The 20,903-nt window shown below is 47.7% G+C and overlaps 1 protein-coding gene across 1 annotated transcript; it reads left to right on the forward strand.

Moving 5' to 3' along the window:
* The first annotated feature begins 814 nt into the window (after positions 1 to 814).
* Positions 815 to 19,670, forward strand: LMAN2 (lectin, mannose binding 2). The gene is made up of 8 exons (XM_043465787.1): positions 815 to 1,216; positions 1,384 to 1,502; positions 13,790 to 13,907; positions 14,545 to 14,624; positions 14,768 to 14,929; positions 15,018 to 15,132; positions 17,698 to 17,817; positions 19,008 to 19,670. Exons 1-8 carry the CDS (start codon positions 1,012 to 1,014, stop codon positions 19,166 to 19,168), a joined length of 1,080 nt encoding a protein of 359 aa, XP_043321722.1. The 5' UTR covers positions 815 to 1,011; the 3' UTR covers positions 19,169 to 19,670.
* Positions 19,671 to 20,903: the final 1,233 nt, after the last annotated feature.

Consider the following 20,903-nt stretch of genomic DNA (forward strand, 5'->3'; position numbering starts at 1 on the left):
CCAAGGATTCCACCCTGTGATCTATAACAGGGGTTATTAATTCAAGTGTCTAGGGGGCCAGGCAGGTGCTGTAAATTAGTGGCCAGAGTGGACAGGAGCTTTGAAAAATAAGGCATTTTTAGCAGGGCATCCCCATGACCCAAATGTGGTTGGGTCTTCTGATTTTTCCTGAGAAGCTGGAAATTTGGATTTTTAATAATGATTTATCTCATGATTTAAAATATTAGTAGTTGAGCCATTTACTGAAATAGCATCAGTAACAGCTCTGTTTAGCTGTGGGCCACCTGTTTCCCACCTTTGGTCCAGTCAGCATCTCTGGATCTTTCACGGAGGGGACCCGCTACAATCATTTGGATATGAATGGGCCCCAGCCATCACAGGGATGGGACTTCCGGCCTCCTCCTTCTGCTGAAATCCAATTGGGCCTGACGAGCTGGGAATAGTGGATGCCAACAAATAACAGAATTCTAAGTTTGCAAAGGCTTGGAGCCACAGACGAAAAAGCCCCGCCTGAGACCTAGACGGCGCAGAAGTTGGAATTCAGGCCTCCACCTTCAATTTACAACTCCTTTCTCCTCTGACTGGGAAAGATTACCCCACAAAGCTGACCAGTGGCCAGAGGTCAAGTGTTCTAGGGGCCCATAAAAACTACAAGTTCCAGCATGCCCCGCTTCACAGACGACCCCGCGCAGCCGGCCTACACAAATCATCCTTCCGCTCCCCGTTGGCCCGCAAACCGAACGTGCTGTTCCATGATTGGTTGCTGCTCTTGTCGCTCCTAAGAACCCATTGCTGAGGCTGGTTGACAGGTGTCTCGCAGTCGCCAAGGCACTCGACCAGGATAGGGGGCTGCTTAGCAAATAAAGCCGTCGTCCACTCGGCAGCGAGCCTTTGCTTTTGCTGGGAGTTCCCAGGTGACACTAGGGTTGGTGGGTTTCGGGCCGGAGGCTATTAGATGGAACACCCGGAAGGCGGAAGTCCTAGGACGGAAGTGGCCGAGAGGGACAGAGAATGGCGGCGGCGGCGGCAGCAGGCTGGATTTGGCTCTGGGGCTGGGGCCGGCGGTGCCCAGGGAGGTCTGGGCTTCGCGGCCCCGGCCCAGGCCCCACTATACTTCTGCTTTTCCTCTTGTTGCTGGGGCCGGTGGCTGCGGATATAACTGACGGCAACAGTGAACATCTCAAGCGGGAGCATTCGCTTATCAAGCCCTACCATGGTGAGGCCTGTTGCGGGAATGAGTTTAGGGTAAGGTCGAGGCTGGACGGGGTTGGGGAAGGGATGCTCTTTCTTCTGATCAGGGCAGCCCTGTGGGTTCCCTGCCTCGGCAAAGCTAGTCCTGGCCCGGCCTCTTAGGCAGCTGTCTGTCCTTGTCTCTGTCCGCAGGGATCGGTTCCAGCTCCACGCTCCTCTGGGACTTCCAAGGAAGCACGATGCTCACGAGCCAGTATGTGCGTCTGACCCCTGACGAGCGCAGCAAAGAGGGCTCTATCTGGAACCACCTGGTGAGTGGTTCCTAAGAGGGGAGGCAGACCATGAAGTAAGCCACTGCAGTTAGTCTTCAGCAGGCCTGAGCTTGATTTGAAGGCCCCCCTGCTCCCCCGCCCCCTTGGTCCCTTGCCTTAGTACTTGCCAGTAGTAACAGGTGATGGCTGTTGAAGTTACCACATGTCAGGAGCTGTTCTTGACACTTTGTGCACCTGTCTTTTTATTCCTTCAAAAGCCATGTAAAGTAACTGATGTTATCTCCTTTTCGCTGGCTGAAGAAGCTAAGACTCAGAGTTGAAAGTGCCTTGCTCAAAGTCACATAGCCAGCAAATAGTGGAGCTGCTTCAACTGAACCCTCTCATTCGTGGGATAAAGGGAAGGAGTGGGGTCTTTATTGGGTATTTTGTGTGTGTTAGGCACTGACTTTAACGTGCCTTATTGCACTTAGTTCTCAGACTGGTATAGATGGCTTTCATGACTCCGCATAAGCAGAGCAAACACAGACAATGAATGGCTATAAACAACATTTAAATTCTGTCTCATCTCCAAATCCAGCCATTCACTTGCTACACTTGACCGCAGCCTGGATGGTGGAGGAACCCCTTAAAAATCCTTGCAGACATTAGTCCTCCTTTTCAGTGCTTGATTGAGGGTCTGGCCATCAGTGGACTCATGGGCAGTTTTAGTTTCTGTGACCTTTGCTGCAGAGGTTACGGACTTTCAGGGGTTGCAGGCATGTCATACATAAGCAGTGGCCAAGATCTGCTGCTGCACAGACGCCACACCAAGGAAGGTCAGGAAGGGGTGCAAGGGGAATAACTGGGGGCAGAACCTACTCCTCCCTTCGACCTGTCTGATCCCAACCGTTTCCATGGCCTAAGCAGTTGGCCAGTGTCCTAGTTTTCTCCATCACCCCACTCTTTGGTCTCTCTGAATGACTTCCCCATGTAGTTCTGAGAGCCCACACCGTCCTTGTGTTGCCTCGTCTGTGTGTGACTTCTCTTCCTCCTCTCTTTCCTGTTTGGGGGATCTGGAGATACTTTGCTTAGCTTTCACTCTGATCCTCAGAGCCTGGGGTCTCCTGTGAACGGATAAACATGCACTGTGTCTGCACGATCTGGCCCCTAGTGCCTCGCATCTCCAGTCATCCTCTCGGTTAATATTCTTCCAACTTCTCTGGCTGCCATTTTGCCTCATGACCTTTGCACTTGTAGCTTCTGTCTGGAACACCATCTCCTGGCTCTTCCTGCTTGCTTGGTTTCTCCTCATTTGTTAAGTTTTAGTTCGAGTGCCACCCACTCAGAGAGTACTTCAGTAACTACCCTGTTTCCCCTGGAGTCACATTCTCTCACTTTATTCTGTCATATAACTTTAAAAATTTTCATTTTATGTTTGTTTGGCTGTGCCAGGTCTTCCGTTTAGGTACAGAGGTCTTTGATCTTGCGATATGCAGCATCTTCCCTGACCAAGGATCGATTGATCCTGAACCCCCTGACTTGGGAGCGTAGAGTCTTAGCCACTAGACCCCCAGGGAAGCCCCTAATTTCATTTTATGTTATGGCTGATTTACAGTATTGTGTTAGTTTCAAGTATACAGCAAAGTGATTCGTTTATACATATATCCATTTTGTTTTCAGATTCTTTTCCCATATAGGTTATTACAGAATATTGAGTAAAGTTCCCTGTGCTGTATTGTAGGTCCTTGTTGATTGTCTATTTTATATATAGTAGTGTGTATTTATTAAGCCCCAACTCCCAATGTTTCCCTCCCCCTACTACTTATCCCCTTTGGTAACCAAAAGTTTGTTTTCCAAGTCTGTGAGTCTGTTTGTTTTGTAAATAAGTTCATTTGTATCTTTTTTTTTTCCCTTAGATTTCATATAGAAGTGGTATCATATGATATTTGACTTTTGATGTCTGGCTTACTTCACTTAGTATGATCTCTAGGTTCATTTATGTTGCTGCAAATGGCATTATTTCAATTCTTTTTATGGTTGAGTAATATTCCACTGTATATATGTACATTTTCTTTATCCATTTCTCTGCTGATGGACATTTAGGATGCTTCCATGTCTTGGCTATCGTAAATATCACTGTGATGAACATTGGGGTGCATGTGTCTTTTTGAACTATGATTTTCTCCAAATATTTCCAGGAGTGGGATTATTGGATCATATTGTAGTTCTATTTTTAGTTTTTTAAGGAATCTCCATGCTGTTCTCCATAGTGGCTATTCCAGTTTACATTCCCACCAGCAGCATAGGAGGGTTCCCTTTTCTCCGCACCCTCTGCAGCATTTATTATTTTTAGATTTTTTTTGGTGATGTCCATTCTAACTGGTGTGAGGTGATGATACCTCATTGTAGTTTTTTTTTTAATCCTTAGGTAGCTTTTTATTATATCCTCCAAAAGATCATATGATAAGAGTCAGAGCAGTGGTATAAAGTGGTAAAGAAGTTCAGGAGAGACTTGACTTATTGTCTTCAGGCTGGGGTGGATGTGGCTTCACGAAAGAGGTAGCAGTTAAACAGAAGGAGGTTCCTTCTTTCCCAAGAAACCAAAACCCCTTTTGCTTTCTCCCATACGTACATCCATTAAGAGTACTCTTCTTTGCCAAAAGAAAAGTTTGAAGTCATCTGAGGCCATCAAGGAATTACAGGGCAAAAATCATGATAGGCTTCCAGTTTTCTTCAGCATGCAGGGTTATCTGCTCCTTCACGGAAGCTTCACTAGTGGTGGCTGTGCTCTCAGGCTCCACACCTGGGCCAGTGGAGGCAGTTTCCTGGCAGGTCAGTGGTCGTCCCTCCTCCCCCAAGGGGGCCTGCTCAGGAACTGGCGTTCCTCTCCCCAGGTAGGCAGCAGCCAGCGTCGCTCTGGGGACCTGGAACATCACTGCCACTGCACCCAGAAAAGCTAGAAAAATGATACCTACCCCTCCCTCCCCAACCTGCCCCCTGCCCCGAAGCGGCTCTTTGACTGCCCTTGGTGGTGATGGCAGTGGCGGTGGCTAACTTGCCCCTCTGCCCCTTGCCCATGGCGCCATCTCCACACTGGCATTAGCGAGGACTCAGCCCCAAGCCCCCTCTACTGCTCAGGCTGCGCTGCCCGCAGGGCCCTCGTTGTAGTTCTGATTTGTATGTCTCTAATAATGAGCGATGCCGAGCATCTTTTCATGTGCTTTTTGGCCATCTGTCTGTCTTCTTTGGAGAAATGTCTATTTAGATCTTCTGCCCTTTTTTTTTGATTGGGTGGTTTTTTTGATACTGAGCTGAATGAGCTGTTTGTATATTTTGGAGATTAATCCTTTGTGGGTTGCTTCATTTGCAAATGTTTTCTCCCCTTCTGTGGATTGTCTTTTTGTTTATGGTTTCCTTTGCTGTGCAAAAGCATTTAAGTTTCACTAGGTCTCAATTTGTTTTTGGATAACTTTTTTTTCTTTTTTTTTGCTGCACGGCATGTGGAATCTTAGTTGCCCAACCCGGGCCCCCTGTGGTGGAAGCACGGTGTCCCAATGGCTGGACTGCCAGGGGGCTCCCATGCTTTCGGATAACTTTTATTTTATTTTTTTTTAAAAAGTTTATTTATTTTTAATTGATTGATGATTCCTTTACAACATTGCTTTGATTTCTGTCATACATCAGCATGAATTAACCATAGGTGTACATGTGTCTCCTCCGTCTTGAATCTCCCTCCTCCCTCCAGCCCATTCCCACCCCTCTAGGTTATTGTGCAGTGCTTAGTTGATTAGTTGTGTCCAGCTCTTTTCGAACCCCATGGACTGTAGCGCCCCAGGCTCCTCTATCCCTGGGGATTCTCCAGGCAAGAATACTGGGGTGGGTTGCTGTGTCCTCCAGGGGAGTCTCCCCGACCCGGGGGTGAACCCCGGTGACTACAGAGCCCCAGTTTGAGTTCTCCGAGTCATATAGCGAATCCCACTGGCCGTCTACTTGTATATGTGGTGTACCTGCTTCCGCGCTGCTCTCTCCTCGGATGGCTTCTAGTAACGAACTATAGAAATGATCCCTGCAAGTATAGTCTTTGGATAACTTCTAAGAATGATATTTTTCAAGGAAGTGAGTTCAGCATAGTGTACTTTTTTTTTTTAAGTGAGGTGCAAATTGTGCTGAAACTGCTAGAAATTGGTTCACTCACAAGTAACTTAATTACGATTGGAGGTCACTGGTGGTTGGTAGTGTCACAGGGATGAGAGAATTCTGCACTTGCCATCGTCAGATTTTCAATCTGGAATATAATTGTCTTATCTTCCTGTCGAGTGGAATCTAAATATTGCAATTTGAGATCCACTCTTTTAAACACTGTGTGCGTGTGCTAAGTCACTTCAGTTGTGTCCCATCTCTTTGCAACTCTATGGTCTGTAGCCTGCCAGGCTCCTCTATCCATGGGATTCTCCAGGCAAGAATACTGGAGTGGGTTGCCACGCCCTCCTCCAGGGGATCTTCCTGATCCAACCCATGGCTCCTGGATTGCAGGCAGGAGCTGAGCCACCGGGGAAGCCCTTTAAACATGATTAATAAGCCCAAATTGTATGTCATTTTTTAAAATTGAACTTATATTTTCATTTCATATCCCACACAGAATTTTATCCTAATGCAGTGTATATAATGCTTGAAAATCTTATTGATTAGCCTATCATGTTCTTCTGTGACTAAGTGTAATAATTTAAGCCTTTTAACTTTGTTGGGACCTTGAAATTAAGTTTTAATATTTTCTTTGGGATTATTATAGTTACCACTGGTATACAATTGATCGAAAGAAATGCCTTTCACATTACACAATTTTTGAGTAATTATTACACCAAGTAAACACTTTTTGAAATGCATCTCATTGAGCTGTCATCTCCCCATTCCCATTTGATTGAATGTCATTGTCAGAATGAGAAGCTTAAGCATGACTTCTGCTTTTTGTTCACGTGAATGCTGAAAATTTATGTTCGCTTAAGTAGTAGATGGAGATTCAAGGAGTTTTGTTATAGCAGGGGTCATTCAATATTTTGAACTCCTTTGATTTATAAACCCCAAATGTAGTGATCTTTCGTCTTTGATTTATAAACCCCAAATGTAGTGGGGTTTATCACTTTCATCAGAAATTTTAATGGAAAAAAATGTTAATGATGTATCAGCTGACTCTTAGATTAGGTCTGCCTTTCACTTTGTTGCAAGCCAAGACATAGAAACCACCTAGCTGTAAAATGGTTCCTGACTGCCAAGTGATTGATTCTGATTTAGTTGGCCTGGGGGAGGACCAGGGCATTAAGATTTCTCAGCTCCCCACATGGCTTAGCTGGGATGGAGGGCCATGACCATGTCATGTTCTGCCCCCCAAAGCAGCTTTACATTAGTTCCAGCCCATACCTAATCTGCTTAAAAACCTTCTTTGTACTGTCTTTATCACAGTATTCTATCTGATGATCTGCAGTCTTACCTGTAGTATGGGGAGACTTTCCAATGCTTGGATAGTCTTGGAGGTATCAGTTTCTAGGTCCTCAAATTCTGTGTGTGTGTGCTTTTTCCTAGAACTGATCCCCCTGCAGGCATGCTGGGGACGGGAGGGGAGGTCTTCCTTTCCCGTCCTCCGGTGCACAGTGGCCCTTCTCAGAGGCACACCTCCTGCTCGCTCGGGGTCTTACCTCAGTGCCTTGTTCCCGGGCACAGAAACTCCTGGGCACCAAAGAGGCCATTTGAAATACTGGCTTCTGGGCTGACTTTTGTGTATGTAAGTTACATTTTTACATTTTTTTTCAAATATATAAGTGCTTTTCTAGTTGTCTTTATTTTTTAAGTTGTTATTATTGATATCTAGTTTAATTTCTTCATGGTCAAGAAACGGATTCTGTGATTTCAATCCTTGGACATCTGTTGAGACTTGCAGATGGTCCTTCAAGTGATCAGGGTTTGGGGGACACATTCATGTGTGCTTGCTAAAGATGTAGATTCTCTGCTGGTTGAGTGAAGTGTGCCATTTAGATCTTTAGGTCTGTTTGCTGACTGGGCTCAAATTTCTATATCTTTCTGACATTTTGCTTGTTTTTATCAGTTATTAGAAGAGGTATATTAAAATGTCTATGTGTGTATTTGCCTTCATCTTTATAGTCTGTCAGTTTCTACTTCCTGTATTTTGAGACCAACATTTTCCTGGTAAATGGAGTCCTTTGTCATGGAGAAGAGTCCTCTTCTAAACTTGGTTATCGGCACAGCTGCACAAGCTTGCTTTTGCTTAGCATTTGCATGTGCTGTCTTTTTTTGTCCTTTTCTTTTCCCAGCCTCTTTTAGAGTTGTCTCTTGTAAACAGCATATAACCAGGCTTTTGGGTGGTTATCCATTTATTTTTATTATGATAAAACACAGTAACATAACAATTTGCCATTTAACCTTTCTTAAAAAGTAGTTTATTTATTGGTCTTTGCCTAGACTTAGCTGCAACATGAGGGATCTTTGGTCCTTAGTTGCAGCATGTGGATCTTTAGTTGTGGCATGCGAATCTTAGTTGAGGCAGATGCTGTCTAGTTGCCTGACCAGGGATTGAACCCAGGCCCCTGCATTGGGAGCCTGGAGCCTTAGCCACTGGACTACCAGGGAAGTCCCCCATTTAACCTTTTATTGTTTTTTATTTTTAAACAGTTTAATTTTTCAAACCATTCTCTTCTGCATTATACTTAATGGCATTGAGACAGTTTTTAAAAGTGCAAATGGTTACCACACAGGAGGTAAGAGTATGCAGTGGGAAAAAGACAATCTCTTCAGCAAGTGGTGTTGGAGAGTTGGACAGACTCATGTAAATCAGTGAAGTTAAAACACGTGCTCACACCACACACAAAAATAAACTCAAGATGGCTTAAAGACTTATATGAGAAGCCAGTTATTAGAGAAATGCAAATCAAAACTTGAGTGAGGTTCCACCTCACACTGGTCAGAATGGCCATCATTAAAAAATCTACCGACTATAAGTGGTGGAAAGGGTGTGGAAAAAAGGAGCCCTGTTACACTGTTGATGGGAATGTTAATTGGTACAGCCAGTGGGGAGAGCCCTCAGAAAACTAAAAATAGAGTTGTCATATGATCCAGCAGTCCCACTCTTGGACATATACTTAGAACTCTTAATTTGAAAAGATACATGCATCCCTATGTTCATTAAAGCACTATTTACAATAACCAAGACATCGAAACAGCCTAAATGTCTGTCAGCAGATGAATGGATCAAGATGTATGTGTGTGTGTGTGTGTGTGTGTAAACACATATACACACAAATGGAATAGTACTCAGCCACAAAAAAGAACAATGCCACTTGCAGCAACATGGATGGACTGAGGGGGTTTCTCAGGTGGCACTAGTGGTAAAGAACCTACCTGCTGGTGCAGGTAAACATAAGAGATGCGGGTTTGATCCCTGGGTCAGGAAGATCCCCTGGAGGAGGGCATGGCAACCTACTCCAGTATTCTTGTCTGTAGAATCCCATGGACAGAGAAGCCATAGGGTTGCAGAGTCAGACACGACTGAAGTGACTTAGCATGCATGCATGGATGGACCTAGAGATTACCATGCTAGGTGAAGTTAGAGAAAGACAGGTATCTTATGATATCACTTACGTGGAATCTAAAACATGACACAAATGAACATATATACAAAACAGACTCACAGACATGGAGAACAGACTTGTGGTTGCCAAGTTGTCAGGGAGTTGGGGAGGGAAGGATTGGAAGTTTGGGATTAGCAGACACAAACTATTCATATAGGATGAATAAACAACAAAACCCCCCTACTGTATAGCACAGGGAACTACATTCAGTATCCTGTGATAATCCGTAATGGAAAATATGAAAAAGACTATGTATGTATAACTGAGTTGCTTTCCTGTATAGCAGAAATTAACACAATATTGTAAATCAGTCTACAGTAAAATTTTTTAAAGTGTACTGTCTACCAACAAAAAATTAGTTTCAGTTACTATAAATATGTATCTACATGAAAAAGAAAATATAAAAATTTCTCAAATTTTTTTATTGTAAAGTATACATGACATAAAATTGACCATTTTAACCATTTTTAAGTGTACAGTTTAGTGGCATTAAGTACATTCATTTTGTTGTGCAGCTATCACCACCATCCATCTCCAGAACTTTTTAATCATTGGAAGCTGAAACTGTACTCCTTAAACACTAACTCCCTGTTTTCTGCCTCTCTGCAGCCCCTGGTAGCCACTATTCTACTTTCTGGTTTTGAATTTGACTCTTCTAGGTACCTCACATAAATGGAATCATAGAATATTTGTCTGTATCTGACTTATTTCACTTAGCATAATACAGGCAAAGTGCATCCATGTTGTAGCATGTATTAGTATTTCATTCTTTTCATGGCTAAATAGTACCCCTGTGTGTCTGTGTGTGTGTGCACCACGCTTTGTCCGTCCATTCATTCACCTGTGGGCGGGCAATGGGTCGTTTGCGCCTTTTGGCTCTTGTGCTGCTGTGTACGTGGGTGTACAAAGGTGGCTACTGGAGTGCCTGCTTTTGCTGTTCTTGGTAAAGACCTAGGAAGTGGAATTGCTGGGTTATATGGTAAATCTTTGTTAAACTTTTTGAGGACCACCAAACTGTTTTCCACAGCAACCACACCATTTTACAGTCCCACCAGCAATGCACCAGGGTTCCAGTTTCTCCATATCTTTATAATACTGTATTTTCCATTTTTTTTAATAATAGTCATCCAAACGAGTGTGAAGTGGTATCTGGTTTTGATTTACATTTCTCTAATGATTAATGATGTTGAGCATCTTTTATATGCTTTTCATATACAAATTATTATCTTTGAAAAACATGTCTATCTAAATCCTTTGTCTAGTTTTGGGTTGTTTTTTGTTGTTGAGTTTTAGGATTCTTTATGTATTCTGGACACTAAGAGTTTTATACTTTTAGCTCTTTAGTTTAAATCTTTGATCTATTATTTATTTTTAAAATTAAACTTTTTTTTGAGATAATTGTAGATTCACATGTAGTTGTAAGAAAAAATAAAGAGATTAAGAAGTACGGAATTCCAGTTGTAAAATTAAATCATGGGAATGTAATGTATAGCGTAGGAAATGTGGTCAATAATATTGCAATAATAATAGTCTTACAGTAACTTTCTTTGGTGATGGATATTACTAGACTTGTGGTGATGAATTTGTAATGTATGTAACCATCAAATCTCTATGTGGTCCACCTGAAACTGATATTGTATGTCAACTATGTTTCATTTAAAAAAAAAAAAAAAAAGAAAAGAATACAGGGAGATCCTGGGTACCCTCACCAGCATTTAGTCTATCTATATTTTGTAAAGTCATTGATACATTTGGATTTAATCTACCATCTTACTCTTTACTTTCTGTTTGTATTGGCTGTCCTCTGTTCACTTTTCTCTCTGGTCTTGGCTTCTTTTGAGTTGGTTAATTTTTATTCCACTTTTATTCTTCTGTTAGCTTGAAAGTTCTGTGCTTATTTTCCAAGATTTTGGTGATTACTCTGGAGTTTAAACACAGATCATGTTTTACCAAAGAGTACTGATAAGGTGTACTTCTAACTCCTTCCAGGATGATGATGGGCTTTTAGGACGCTTTAACTTCTTTTACCTTGTTGTTATTAATCTTTCTGTTTTAAATCACACAAAACATTGTTTTATACAGCTAAATATTTATTTGTATTTTTAGTCTCATACTTAATCTAGTTATTGGTCTTCATTCCTTCTTGAATCTTTGACTTCATGTCTGGATCTGGATCACATTTCTCCCTGAAGAATGAAAGATAGTTTTAGTGTTTTTGTCAGAAGATGTCTTAATTTCACTTTTTTTTGTTTTTAAAGGGGATTACATAAGTTGATCTATTTATTACAGGCTAGCAGTGGTGGTGCTTCTGCTGGTCCTGCAGTTCCTTCGTCTGAGGCCTGCCCTTCCTGTGACGGCAGAAGTGGCGATGTTGGTTCAGGCCCCACCAGCTACTGCTCTCATGCAGGAACCGCAGTGGCAGGTCCCCACAGCTTGTCTCTTCATCTTGGTTTTGTCACAGGAGCAAGTGTACTTGGGCTGGCTGCTTTCCATTCTCTTCACCATTTTCCTGAGGGAAATAGCAGATCCCACATTTACTGAATATTCTTAGTGTGTTTAGCTCTATTGCCAAAAATTAGGTCCAAGGCCAAAGAGCACCTTCATTCTTGAAGGATACATGTGCTAAGTATAGAATCCTATGTTGATTGTTATTTTCCTTCAACTCCAAATATATCAGTTTGTTGTCTTATTACTCCTAGTGTTTCTGTTGAAAATTCTAGTATCAGGCTAATTATAGCTCCTTTGAAGTTAATCTTTTTTTTCCTTCTGGTTACTTTTAAGGGTCCCTGGGATGGTGATGGCGGTCGTTGTTCTCTCTCCCTCCTTGCCTTTCTCTGTGTTTTGTTCTTATCTTGTCCCTTCGTGTGCCTGGTATTTTTGGTTGTGTCCCAGATACTGTGTTTGTACAATGTCTTGTTAAAAGTTTGAGGCCTGAGTGAGTCTGTTTAGTCTAATTTCAGGGACTGTGAGAACGCATAGCTGAGCTGCAGCCCCTGGGAGCTCTTTCTCATTTGTTCTTACTTTTCAGTTGTGATTTTTGTCACCTCTAGCCAAAGCAAGACTGATTTACCAGTCCTTCCAACCTCCTCAGCAGGTCTTGGACTCAGATTCCTTGCACATCTGTCATGGAGACCTGCTTTTTATCACCTCACAGTTGCCCAAATCCAGAATCTGCAGGGTCTCCCACAGCCAGTGAACTGTCAGAAACTGGGAGGGCTGACTTCACACTGTGTCAGACTGTCGTGCAGGTGCCTGCTAACCCTGTATTCTCAAGGGCCGAGTCTTCTCACCTGAGCTCCTGGTGCCCAGGCCCAGAACAGTGCCTGGTGAATCAGTGATGCACAAGCCACGATGGGACATAGGGTTTTTTATTTTTTATTTGAGTTTTTTATGATTACAGAAGTAATATGTTCAGTATAGAAGATTGAAATGTAGAAAGTAAACATTCCCCTCCCAGAGTTAGCTTTCATTAATGTTGGTCATATTTCTTTCATTTCCTTCTTTCTCTGCACAGAGACTAATATATATATATTTTTTAAGTGGGCACATAGCGCTGATACTATTTTCAGCTTATCTTTCCTCTTACTATCTTTGACATCTTGATCTTGACTTGTAAGAGCTTATGGATCTCCCTCATTTTGTTAAAAAGCTGCAACAGCCAGATTGCTCCCAAGAAAATGGGAGCATCTGCTGTCCTCTGGATTTAGGCCGTTTCTCTTCATTCTTGTCTGCATTGCTGCTCATGATCTCTTTAAACCTTGCCAATCTGATAAGTCAGCAATATCTTGTCTTTGCCTTTCAGCTGGGCCTTTGTTTAATTACTTGCTCACACACCCATCTGCAGACTTTCTCTAAGCAGATTCTTGTTAGAGTGTCAATACCATAGTTTTCATATGCAGCTTCCTGGTAGGCAAAGCCAGGCTGGTGTCCTTGCTGTGGGCCCAGCTTTGCACCTTCCTGACTGCTGGGAAGTACTTCCTTCCCTCACATCACAGTAGCCCAGAGGCCCCAGAGCTGCCCTTCCAGCCCCCAGGCCCGATACCAGCATAACCACCCTCAGGCTGGGCTGAGACCGCAAGAGGCAGGTGGTGTGCCGGCTGAGAGTCCAGGGCTTCGAGTCTGCCAGATCTGGGTGTGGGTCCCTCCGTTTGAAGGAACACAGTGGGGATGAAAGCCAGAAAGGAGTTGGTGCAGCTTGTGTTACAGGCCTGAAGGCCATGGCAGCTGTAGGCAACAGCAGAAGTTTCCGAGTCAGACAGTCCTGGGCGTGAGTCAGGACATCCACTTACCTACTGTGGAGAAGTTATTTCGACTCTGAATGTGTTTTCCTTTTATAAAATATGTGACTCAAATAGGGATAGTAATCCTTCCACAAGATCCCAGGGGACAGGAACAGTGGGGATGGAGAAGAAACAGGGCTAACAGGTTTGGCTGGTATCAAGAAAAGTGAGTCAAGGTGTGAGAACCAACCCAGGAGAAGACTGGGGCCAGGGTGGATGGAGTCTGGGCCTCAGCAGCCTTGGGACAGTCTGTGGCCTCCTTCTCCCTCCCTCCTGAGACGCTTGGGGATCTGTTCACCAGTGATACTTGGGATCCTGCTGCCTGGCCCTGTTCTGAGTGTCCCGACTTGCTCTAGGGTCTGTGCTGGGTCACTCCCAGTGAGTAGGCAAGCCTGGGGAGCTCTGACAGCCCTCTCTGCTCTCCCTCTAGCCTTGCTTCCTCAAGGACTGGGAGATGCATGTTCACTTCAAAGTTCATGGCGCAGGAAAGAAAAATCTCCATGGAGACGGCATTGCCTTGTGGTACACCCGGGACCGCCTGGTGCCAGGTAGGGTGGTGCTAGCACAGGTGGGCTGTCTGTGGCCAGGAATCCTCCACTCTGCACTCCTGTTAGGGTGCTGCTGCTCCCCTTTGAGGAAACATGGGGCCTGGGGAGTAGCTGGAGGGAGCGTCCTGTAGAAGATGACCCCATGGTTAACTCTGTGCCCAGTGTGGCCTGGTCTTCTCCACCAGCTAAGAGGGTTTTACCATCCTATCATTTTAAGAAGGAAAAAACAAGGAAGACTGTGACAGAGACCATCTGTGGCCCACAAAGCCTAAAATCTTTGCTCTCTGGCCTTGGACAGAAAGTTGGTGACCCCTGGATTCAGGGATGGTCCTTACTGCATGACCACCTGGTTTTTTACAGACTAGGTATCCTCTTGCCCCCGACACCTCAGAGCACATAGACAGGTGCTGTTCCTTCACAGTTCAGACTTCAAACTAGAGTCCTTTCTGCCACATGCCTGAGACTATCCTTCCACCCCCCGCCCCACCCCACTTAGAGCGCCCTTCTTTTTCCTGGGAGCATGACCGTGGGCTAACCTCTTTTGACCCCATCCACACTGGCATTGCTCTGTCCTTCAGGTACCCATCGGGCAGTTCCCAATTTCTCCCATCACAGGAGCATCTCCTTCTAATTCTAGGGCCTGTGTTTGGAAGCAAAGACAACTTCCATGGCTTAGCCATCTTCCTGGACACGTACCCCAATGATGAGACCACAGAGGTAGGCCCTTGCTCTCCTGCAGAGCAGGACGGGACTTGTCCCTGGGCCCTGCGTGGGAGCAGCCTCCAGGGATCAGGGTGGTGGGTTCCCTGCGGCCTCCCACTGGCTGGGCTGCCCTCGGAGTGACCGGTGTCTTGTCTCAGCGCGTGTTCCCGTACATCTCCGTGATGGTGAACAATGGCTCCCTGTCCTACGACCACAGCAAGGACGGCCGCTGGACCGAGCTGGCAGGCTGCACGGCTGACTTCCGCAACCGCGATCACGACACCTTCCTGGCAGTGCGCTACTCCCGGGGTCGCCTGACGGTGAGCAGGCAGGAGGGGTGGCTCTGCGGGGCTTGGGAAGGCAGGCAGGCCGGCCCTGGGCCGCCCTTGACCTGCTGGCTGGCTGCAGGTGATGACTGACCTGGAGGACAAGAATGAGTGGAAGAACTGCATTGACATCACGGGAGTGCGCCTGCCCACCGGCTACTACTTTGGAGCCTCTGCTGGTACCGGCGACCTGTCCGGTGAGTGTGCGGGCAGCGCAGGGCATCCAGTCTCAGTCTGACCTTCCCTGCTTTCGGGAGCTTGTGACATGGCAGGTCCCTTTCCTCCTCGACCTGCCTTCACTTGGTTCCACACGTGCCTGGTTTTCTTCCCCCTCTTCCCATGTGTGTGCAGTCCTTCAGCCATCTTCCCTCTCTGTCACCTGTGAGCGGGGGCGGGGGGGCTGAATCTGGTGAACCCAGCGATGGACCCCCACGTGTCCCTCTCCAGACCTGAGTCACCAGCCACGTGCCCAGCAGGCCTCTCAGCCTTCACACGCCCACAGCCAGAGACAAACGAACCTCTGTTCTAGTGGTTACCTGGGTCAGAGCACCTTGGTGATATTCCGGCCTCTGCTTTTTCTCTCACCTGCCACCTCCCACTTGTTGGCGTGTCCTGCTGGCTGTGTCTTCTTTTCACCCTGCAGCAGGCCACTCTTCTCCCTTCCTTTACTGCAGGCAGGTCTGGGCCACCGTCCTCTCTTGCTTGGACAATTGCAGGAGCCTCCCGAGTGTCCCCTCATCCCAGCACCACAGCCGAGCTACTACTTCCACCTCACTCAGAGCTGAGGATGCTGCCCTCCCAGCAGTGGTCCTATTGCCTTCCACCACATTCCCTCTGCCCCGTCCTCTCTGCTGACACTGCCCCTAGCCACTCTTCAGACCCACCCCTGCCCTCCTGCCTGGGGCCTTTGTGCCTGCGTCTCTCCAGGTCTTGCTCAGATATCTCTTTCCCAGTGAGGCCATCCCTGATTCCCTCATTTAAAGTCACACACACACAGACCCCAGTCGCCTGCACACTTCCTGTCGCCTTTTCTAGCTTTATTTTTCTTCATAGCATTTAACCTGGTTTCCACTGTGTCATTCATTTCATTGTCATGTCCCCCTCACTGAATTGTGAGCTCCATGGAGTCAGGGCTCTGTCTTGTTTGCCCACGGTGAGTGCTGTAAGCTTTGGGGTGCTCCCTGCCTGTACAGGCCTCTTGGGACCACCAGGCCTGGGTGGCGCTTGTTGGTGGCCCCTGGCGCTGGTCCCTTCTCAGGGCCCTTGGGAGGCACCATACCTGGGGTCAGCTCTTGTTGACCAGAGCTGAGAACAATGTGGCAGACCAGACAAAGGCTTGTTTGTTGTCAGGATAGATGTTTCCAGGGCCTATGAGCCAGCCACTGTCCAGGAGCGTCCCGGTCACCATGGAAGTGTCTGGGTCCATTTGCTTCCCGGAGTGTCTATTGTTTTAAGGTTTCTAATATGGAAATTCCAATTGTATACCCACAAGAGGGAAGATGGTGTGATAAGCCCCTTACTGCTGTTACCCAGCTGCAGTAATTACCAGCTCACGGCCTGTCTTGTGTCTTTTGTGGACCCAGTACAACCCTTCCCTGGGTTACCTGGAATTCCATCTGACAGTGTTTCAGCAGGTGTCATGAGAAAGTTCTGGAAACAGAGCCGGGTCTCTGACAGGGGTTATTCTCTGAGTCTGTCTGGAGAGGCCCTGGGAAGGGCGATGGAGGGGCCTTGCCTGTGGTAGTGTGTGACCCTTAGGCAGAGGGGCGTGCATGCCAGCCTCCCGCCAGGTGTCTCATGGCTGTTCTTAGGTAGGTCACTGTCTCTTTCCCCTTTTGTACAGCTGAGACCATTGGGCATTTGGGAGTTGGAGGGAGGTGAATGTCAAGTTCAGGCACCCAGGAAGTGACAGAGCTCAAATGGGACCTGCTGTCTGACTCCAGGGTCTCTGCGTGTCCCTGGGCTTCCAGGGCTGCACACACTGGGTGTCTGGTACACTGGTCTCTGCCTGACCTGGCCGCAGGGTCCTTGCTCTTTACGCTTTCCCCCTTTTCCTGGCCTTTATTCAGATTCCAGTCAGTTAGCTGAGCTGATAGCTGGTGGCAGGCTGCCTGGGACCCTCGTCTCAGTTCTGAGCCTCAACCTCTCCATCTCAAAACGGGATTGTCAGTTACTGTCAGTGTCAGGCAGAGGTCCTCCCCTGCCCACACTAGTGGACCGGGGCCTGCCTCACGTCTCCCCAGGTGCAGTCAGTGACTGTCACAGCCGAGCTGTCAGCACTTGGGTCTCTGTGACAGAGCGTCTGGCGGCTGCCCGCCCCCGGGAGGGTCAGGCTTCTCAGCCAGCCATGCAGCAGTGTGTGGGTCTTTATCCGGTTCTGTTTTCAAGGACATACTACCTCTAGGCAGTATACCTTTGGCCCTGTGTGTGCTTTCTCGTTTACATGCCTCAGTAACCGCAAGATGGAGATTACCACCCCCATTTACAAATGAGACAGCCTCAGAGAGGGTAGCAGAGCCAGGATCAGACCCAGCGATGCTGATTGTAAAACCTGTGCTTTTTCCTCTCTGCTCTGCTGCTTCCCAGGTTTCTTATTGCTGAGTTTGGAGTATTCCAGTCCCTGGAATACTGCTTGCTGGAGGCTGCTGGGTTCTCTGCAGGGGACCTGGCCACTCTGTGTGGTGGGGGGCGGGAGAGGGTTGAGCCACATGTGCCAGAGTGGCTCCATGCCCCTTAGAAGCTAACTCTCATCATGATTGCAGACAATCATGACATCATCTCCATGAAGCTGTTCCAGCTGATGGTGGAGCACACACCAGACGAGGAGAGCATCGACTGGACCAAGATCGAGCCCAGCGTCAACTTCCTCAAGTCGCCCAAAGGTATGCTCGCACAGCCCCTCCCGGTGGGGCCCGGGCTGGCTTAGGAGCTGCTCGGGGTCCATCTGCCCTTCCCTGGACCAGCTCAGCCCTTGAGTCAGCAGCTAGTGCTCGTGAACAGGTGTGTGAGCCCCTGGCATCTGCATCGTCCTGCACTCAGTGCTGGGATAACGGCCAGTGAAGCCAGAGGGGCTGTTTGCTGGTGCAGGCGCGCTGATACCCCAGTGTGGGGCCCCAGCGAACAGCCTGCAGTAGGTCCTACAACTGCTAGGGGAGCTGATCCTTAGGCTTCCTCAGCTAGAAAGAGGTAAAATGGCGGGATGCAAACTTGAGTTTTGGCAAACCTCCAGGTCTGAGCCCTTTGCAGGGTAGCCGTCAGCCACCACTCCATCCTCACAGAGAGAGGGTTTTCAGGATGGATGGGGAGTGAGGTCCCTGTGTGTGTGTGTGTGTGTGTGTTGTGAGCTCTACTTCAGGAGCCCCAGAGTCGTGCGTGTGGGCCCAGCGGGGGATGGAGTACCACTGGAACCCAAAATTTTATGTAACATTTCACTTTTTAAAGATGGAAGTTGCTTTTAAATGTTTGGGGGCCAAACAACCCCTGCCGTAGACCACTGATTCGCAACCTTCCGTTGAAGGCTTCCTGCTGCCAAGGCTTTTGGACACATCTGCTGCAGCCCACCCAGCAACCTATGCAGCTGGCCTGGCAGGGGTTGATTCCTTGTCAGACAAGTGGGCCCACTGGGCTAGAAGGTCAAAGCAAAAGGACGGAGGTTGGGGGTCAGGGCCCTGGGAGCATACCCAGGAGGCACCGAATGCGTCCACATGTGAGGGAGGGCAGCCTGTGGCCAGGGCCATGTTTCTTCAGCTGGGGACCTCAGACCACTGCACTGGACTGGGGGCGGTCTTGGGAAAACAGGTCCTGGGCCCGCCTAGGCAGACTCAGGCTGTCAGGGAGATCCCAGGTGTTCAGTGTTCACCAGCTTCTTGCAGCAGAAGGCACCTCAGCCTGGATCCCAGGGAACCTTGGTCCCAGTGAGACTGTCGCTCTGTGCATACTCCTGCCTCTCGCTGGAGCCGTGCGAGCAGGCCACAGCTGCTGCCTCGAGGGTGGGGTGATAAGGAGACAGCCTTATCACGCTGTCTCCAGGGAGCCCGTTCGGCCTCTCATTTCCCCCTCTCTCCTCCCTCAGACAACGTGGACGACCCAACGGGGAACTTCCGCAGCGGCCCCCTGACGGGGTGGCGGGTGTTTCTGCTGCTGCTGTGCGCGCTCCTGGGCATCATCGTGTGTGCCGTGGTGGGGGCCGTGGTGTTTCAGAAGCGGCAGGAACGGAACAAGCGTTTCTACTGAGCAGCCAGCCCGTGGCTTGGGGAAGGGCCCTGGCGCTAATGTGAACTTTTTTTTTACTAGGATTGTAAAAGGAAAATAAGATGACCTTATTTCTTAACCATTTCAAAGAAATAATTAAAGTATTTTCATATATTTTGCTTCTTGCCCAATGGGGAGTAAGGCTGCAGGGCTGGGGAATAAGGGTTTTCCATGCCCACAGCTGGGGGCAGAGGCCCCGGCCCTGTGCAGGCCTCTCAGGAGCAGGGGGTCTGTGCCTGCTGCTGGGCCAAGAGCCTGGCAGGTGGCTGTGAACACTGGAGGGCCCCCCAGGCCACACTGGGGTGGGCGCCTGAGGACACAAGCAGTGATCTTGTTCTGTGCTGTGTGGTATGTGTGGCAGAAGAGGAGGCCAACTGGGGAGCCTGGGTCTTCACGCTCCGAGCTTCTTCCCAAGGCAGACCCTCGGGTGAGGCTGGAGGAGCAGTTTGGTGGTTTGCTAAATAAAGTGAAATAACCAACCTCAGTTGTGTGGCTGCCCTAAGAGGTCTGCTTTTCCTTTCTTCGAATGACTTCCGGTGCTTTCCAGCTTCAAGCCTCATCCCCTCAGGCGTGGCATGGCCCCAGGAGGCAGGTGCTGTGTTCTCCATTTCCCAGTTGGGGAATCAGTTGTTGGAGGTAAGCAAAACTTGCCGGGTGATACACAGCCGCTGGCAACATGGGGTGGGGCCTGCACTCTCTCCACGCACCCTGGGCCTCTGTGAAAGCACCCACTGAGGGGAGGATGTGGTTCCCACACGGAGGATGTGACTTCCCACCCAAGGGCTTGTGGGTCAGCAGTGGTGTTCCCATTGGTGTCATGGTTGGTCAAAGGTGGTTTATGACGTGAAGAAAGCCCACAGTGGTAAGTGCCACATGTGGCAGCCTCTGAGGCTCACTCCCAGTGCAGCTGGCTGCTGCATCCGGTCTCGCCTGACCCCCGCCTGCCACGGGATGGGTCCCCTTCCAGCCCAGCGCCTTCCCACTCACAGTTAAACATTTCAGCCACCACTGACTTCCTCATAATGTTCGTTTTCCACAAAGAGAGTCATGGGACCTCCGATAAATTGAGAGTGTTTCTTCACAATCTCCTTTACTCTTTCCTCCAAGGACTTGGTTAGGTCTTTCAGACATGGAATAGCCTTTGTTCTTCAGCCTGTAGGTTTGCCTCTGTTAGTCCTAACTGGACGATCCTCCTACAGAAGGCTATAGTGGTGATAATGGCCACTTTCAGTAGCCAAATAGGTAGAATAAAACCCAGCACCAAACTGTTCTGTCACAGAGAGCTCTGTAGCAGCCTGCAAAGCCTCCATGAGTGCCTTGGTCCCAGACTTGGGAAAGCACCAGGGTTATCAATCAGCACATCCTTGGTTGTCCCCATTTTGGTGTCCATAGCCTTGAGGATTTGATTTTACTCATCTGGAATGAGATTAATGTGCAGCTCTTACCCACATTTTAGTTTACTGGTGTCTCAATCTTTCACATCATAATTTTGTCCAGAGCATCTGATGATTTAGAAAAAAGCTCCCTCGGAGCTCTCTATTCGAGTGGTAATTATTGCTGCTCAGTAACGTCAACTGGGTAATTGCTTCCTGAAAGGCAGACATCTCAACCTCCTCCTCTGTCGGCTGGTCTGGGGTCTGGGTTTTCTCAAACATCTTGGCTAAAGAACCACACGGATTTTTTTAGCATCAGTGCGGCATCAGGACACAGAAGCAAT

This window comes from Cervus canadensis, chromosome 4, assembly GCF_019320065.1.
Source record: "Cervus canadensis isolate Bull #8, Minnesota chromosome 4, ASM1932006v1, whole genome shotgun sequence".
NCBI lineage: Eukaryota > Metazoa > Chordata > Mammalia > Artiodactyla > Cervidae > Cervus > Cervus canadensis.

Excerpts from the sequence above, each read along its gene's own strand:
- LMAN2 (XM_043465787.1), top strand. The coding sequence starts at position 1,012 with ATGGCGGCGGCGGCGGCAGCAGGCTGGATTTGGCTCTGGGGCTGGGGC. Across the intron at positions 1,503-13,789 it reads GCTCTATCTGGAACCACCTG|CCTTGCTTCCTCAAGGACTG; the intron begins GTGAGTGGTTCC and ends CTCTCCCTCTAG. Across the intron at positions 14,930-15,017 it reads ACTCCCGGGGTCGCCTGACG|GTGATGACTGACCTGGAGGA; the intron begins GTGAGCAGGCAG and ends GGCTGGCTGCAG.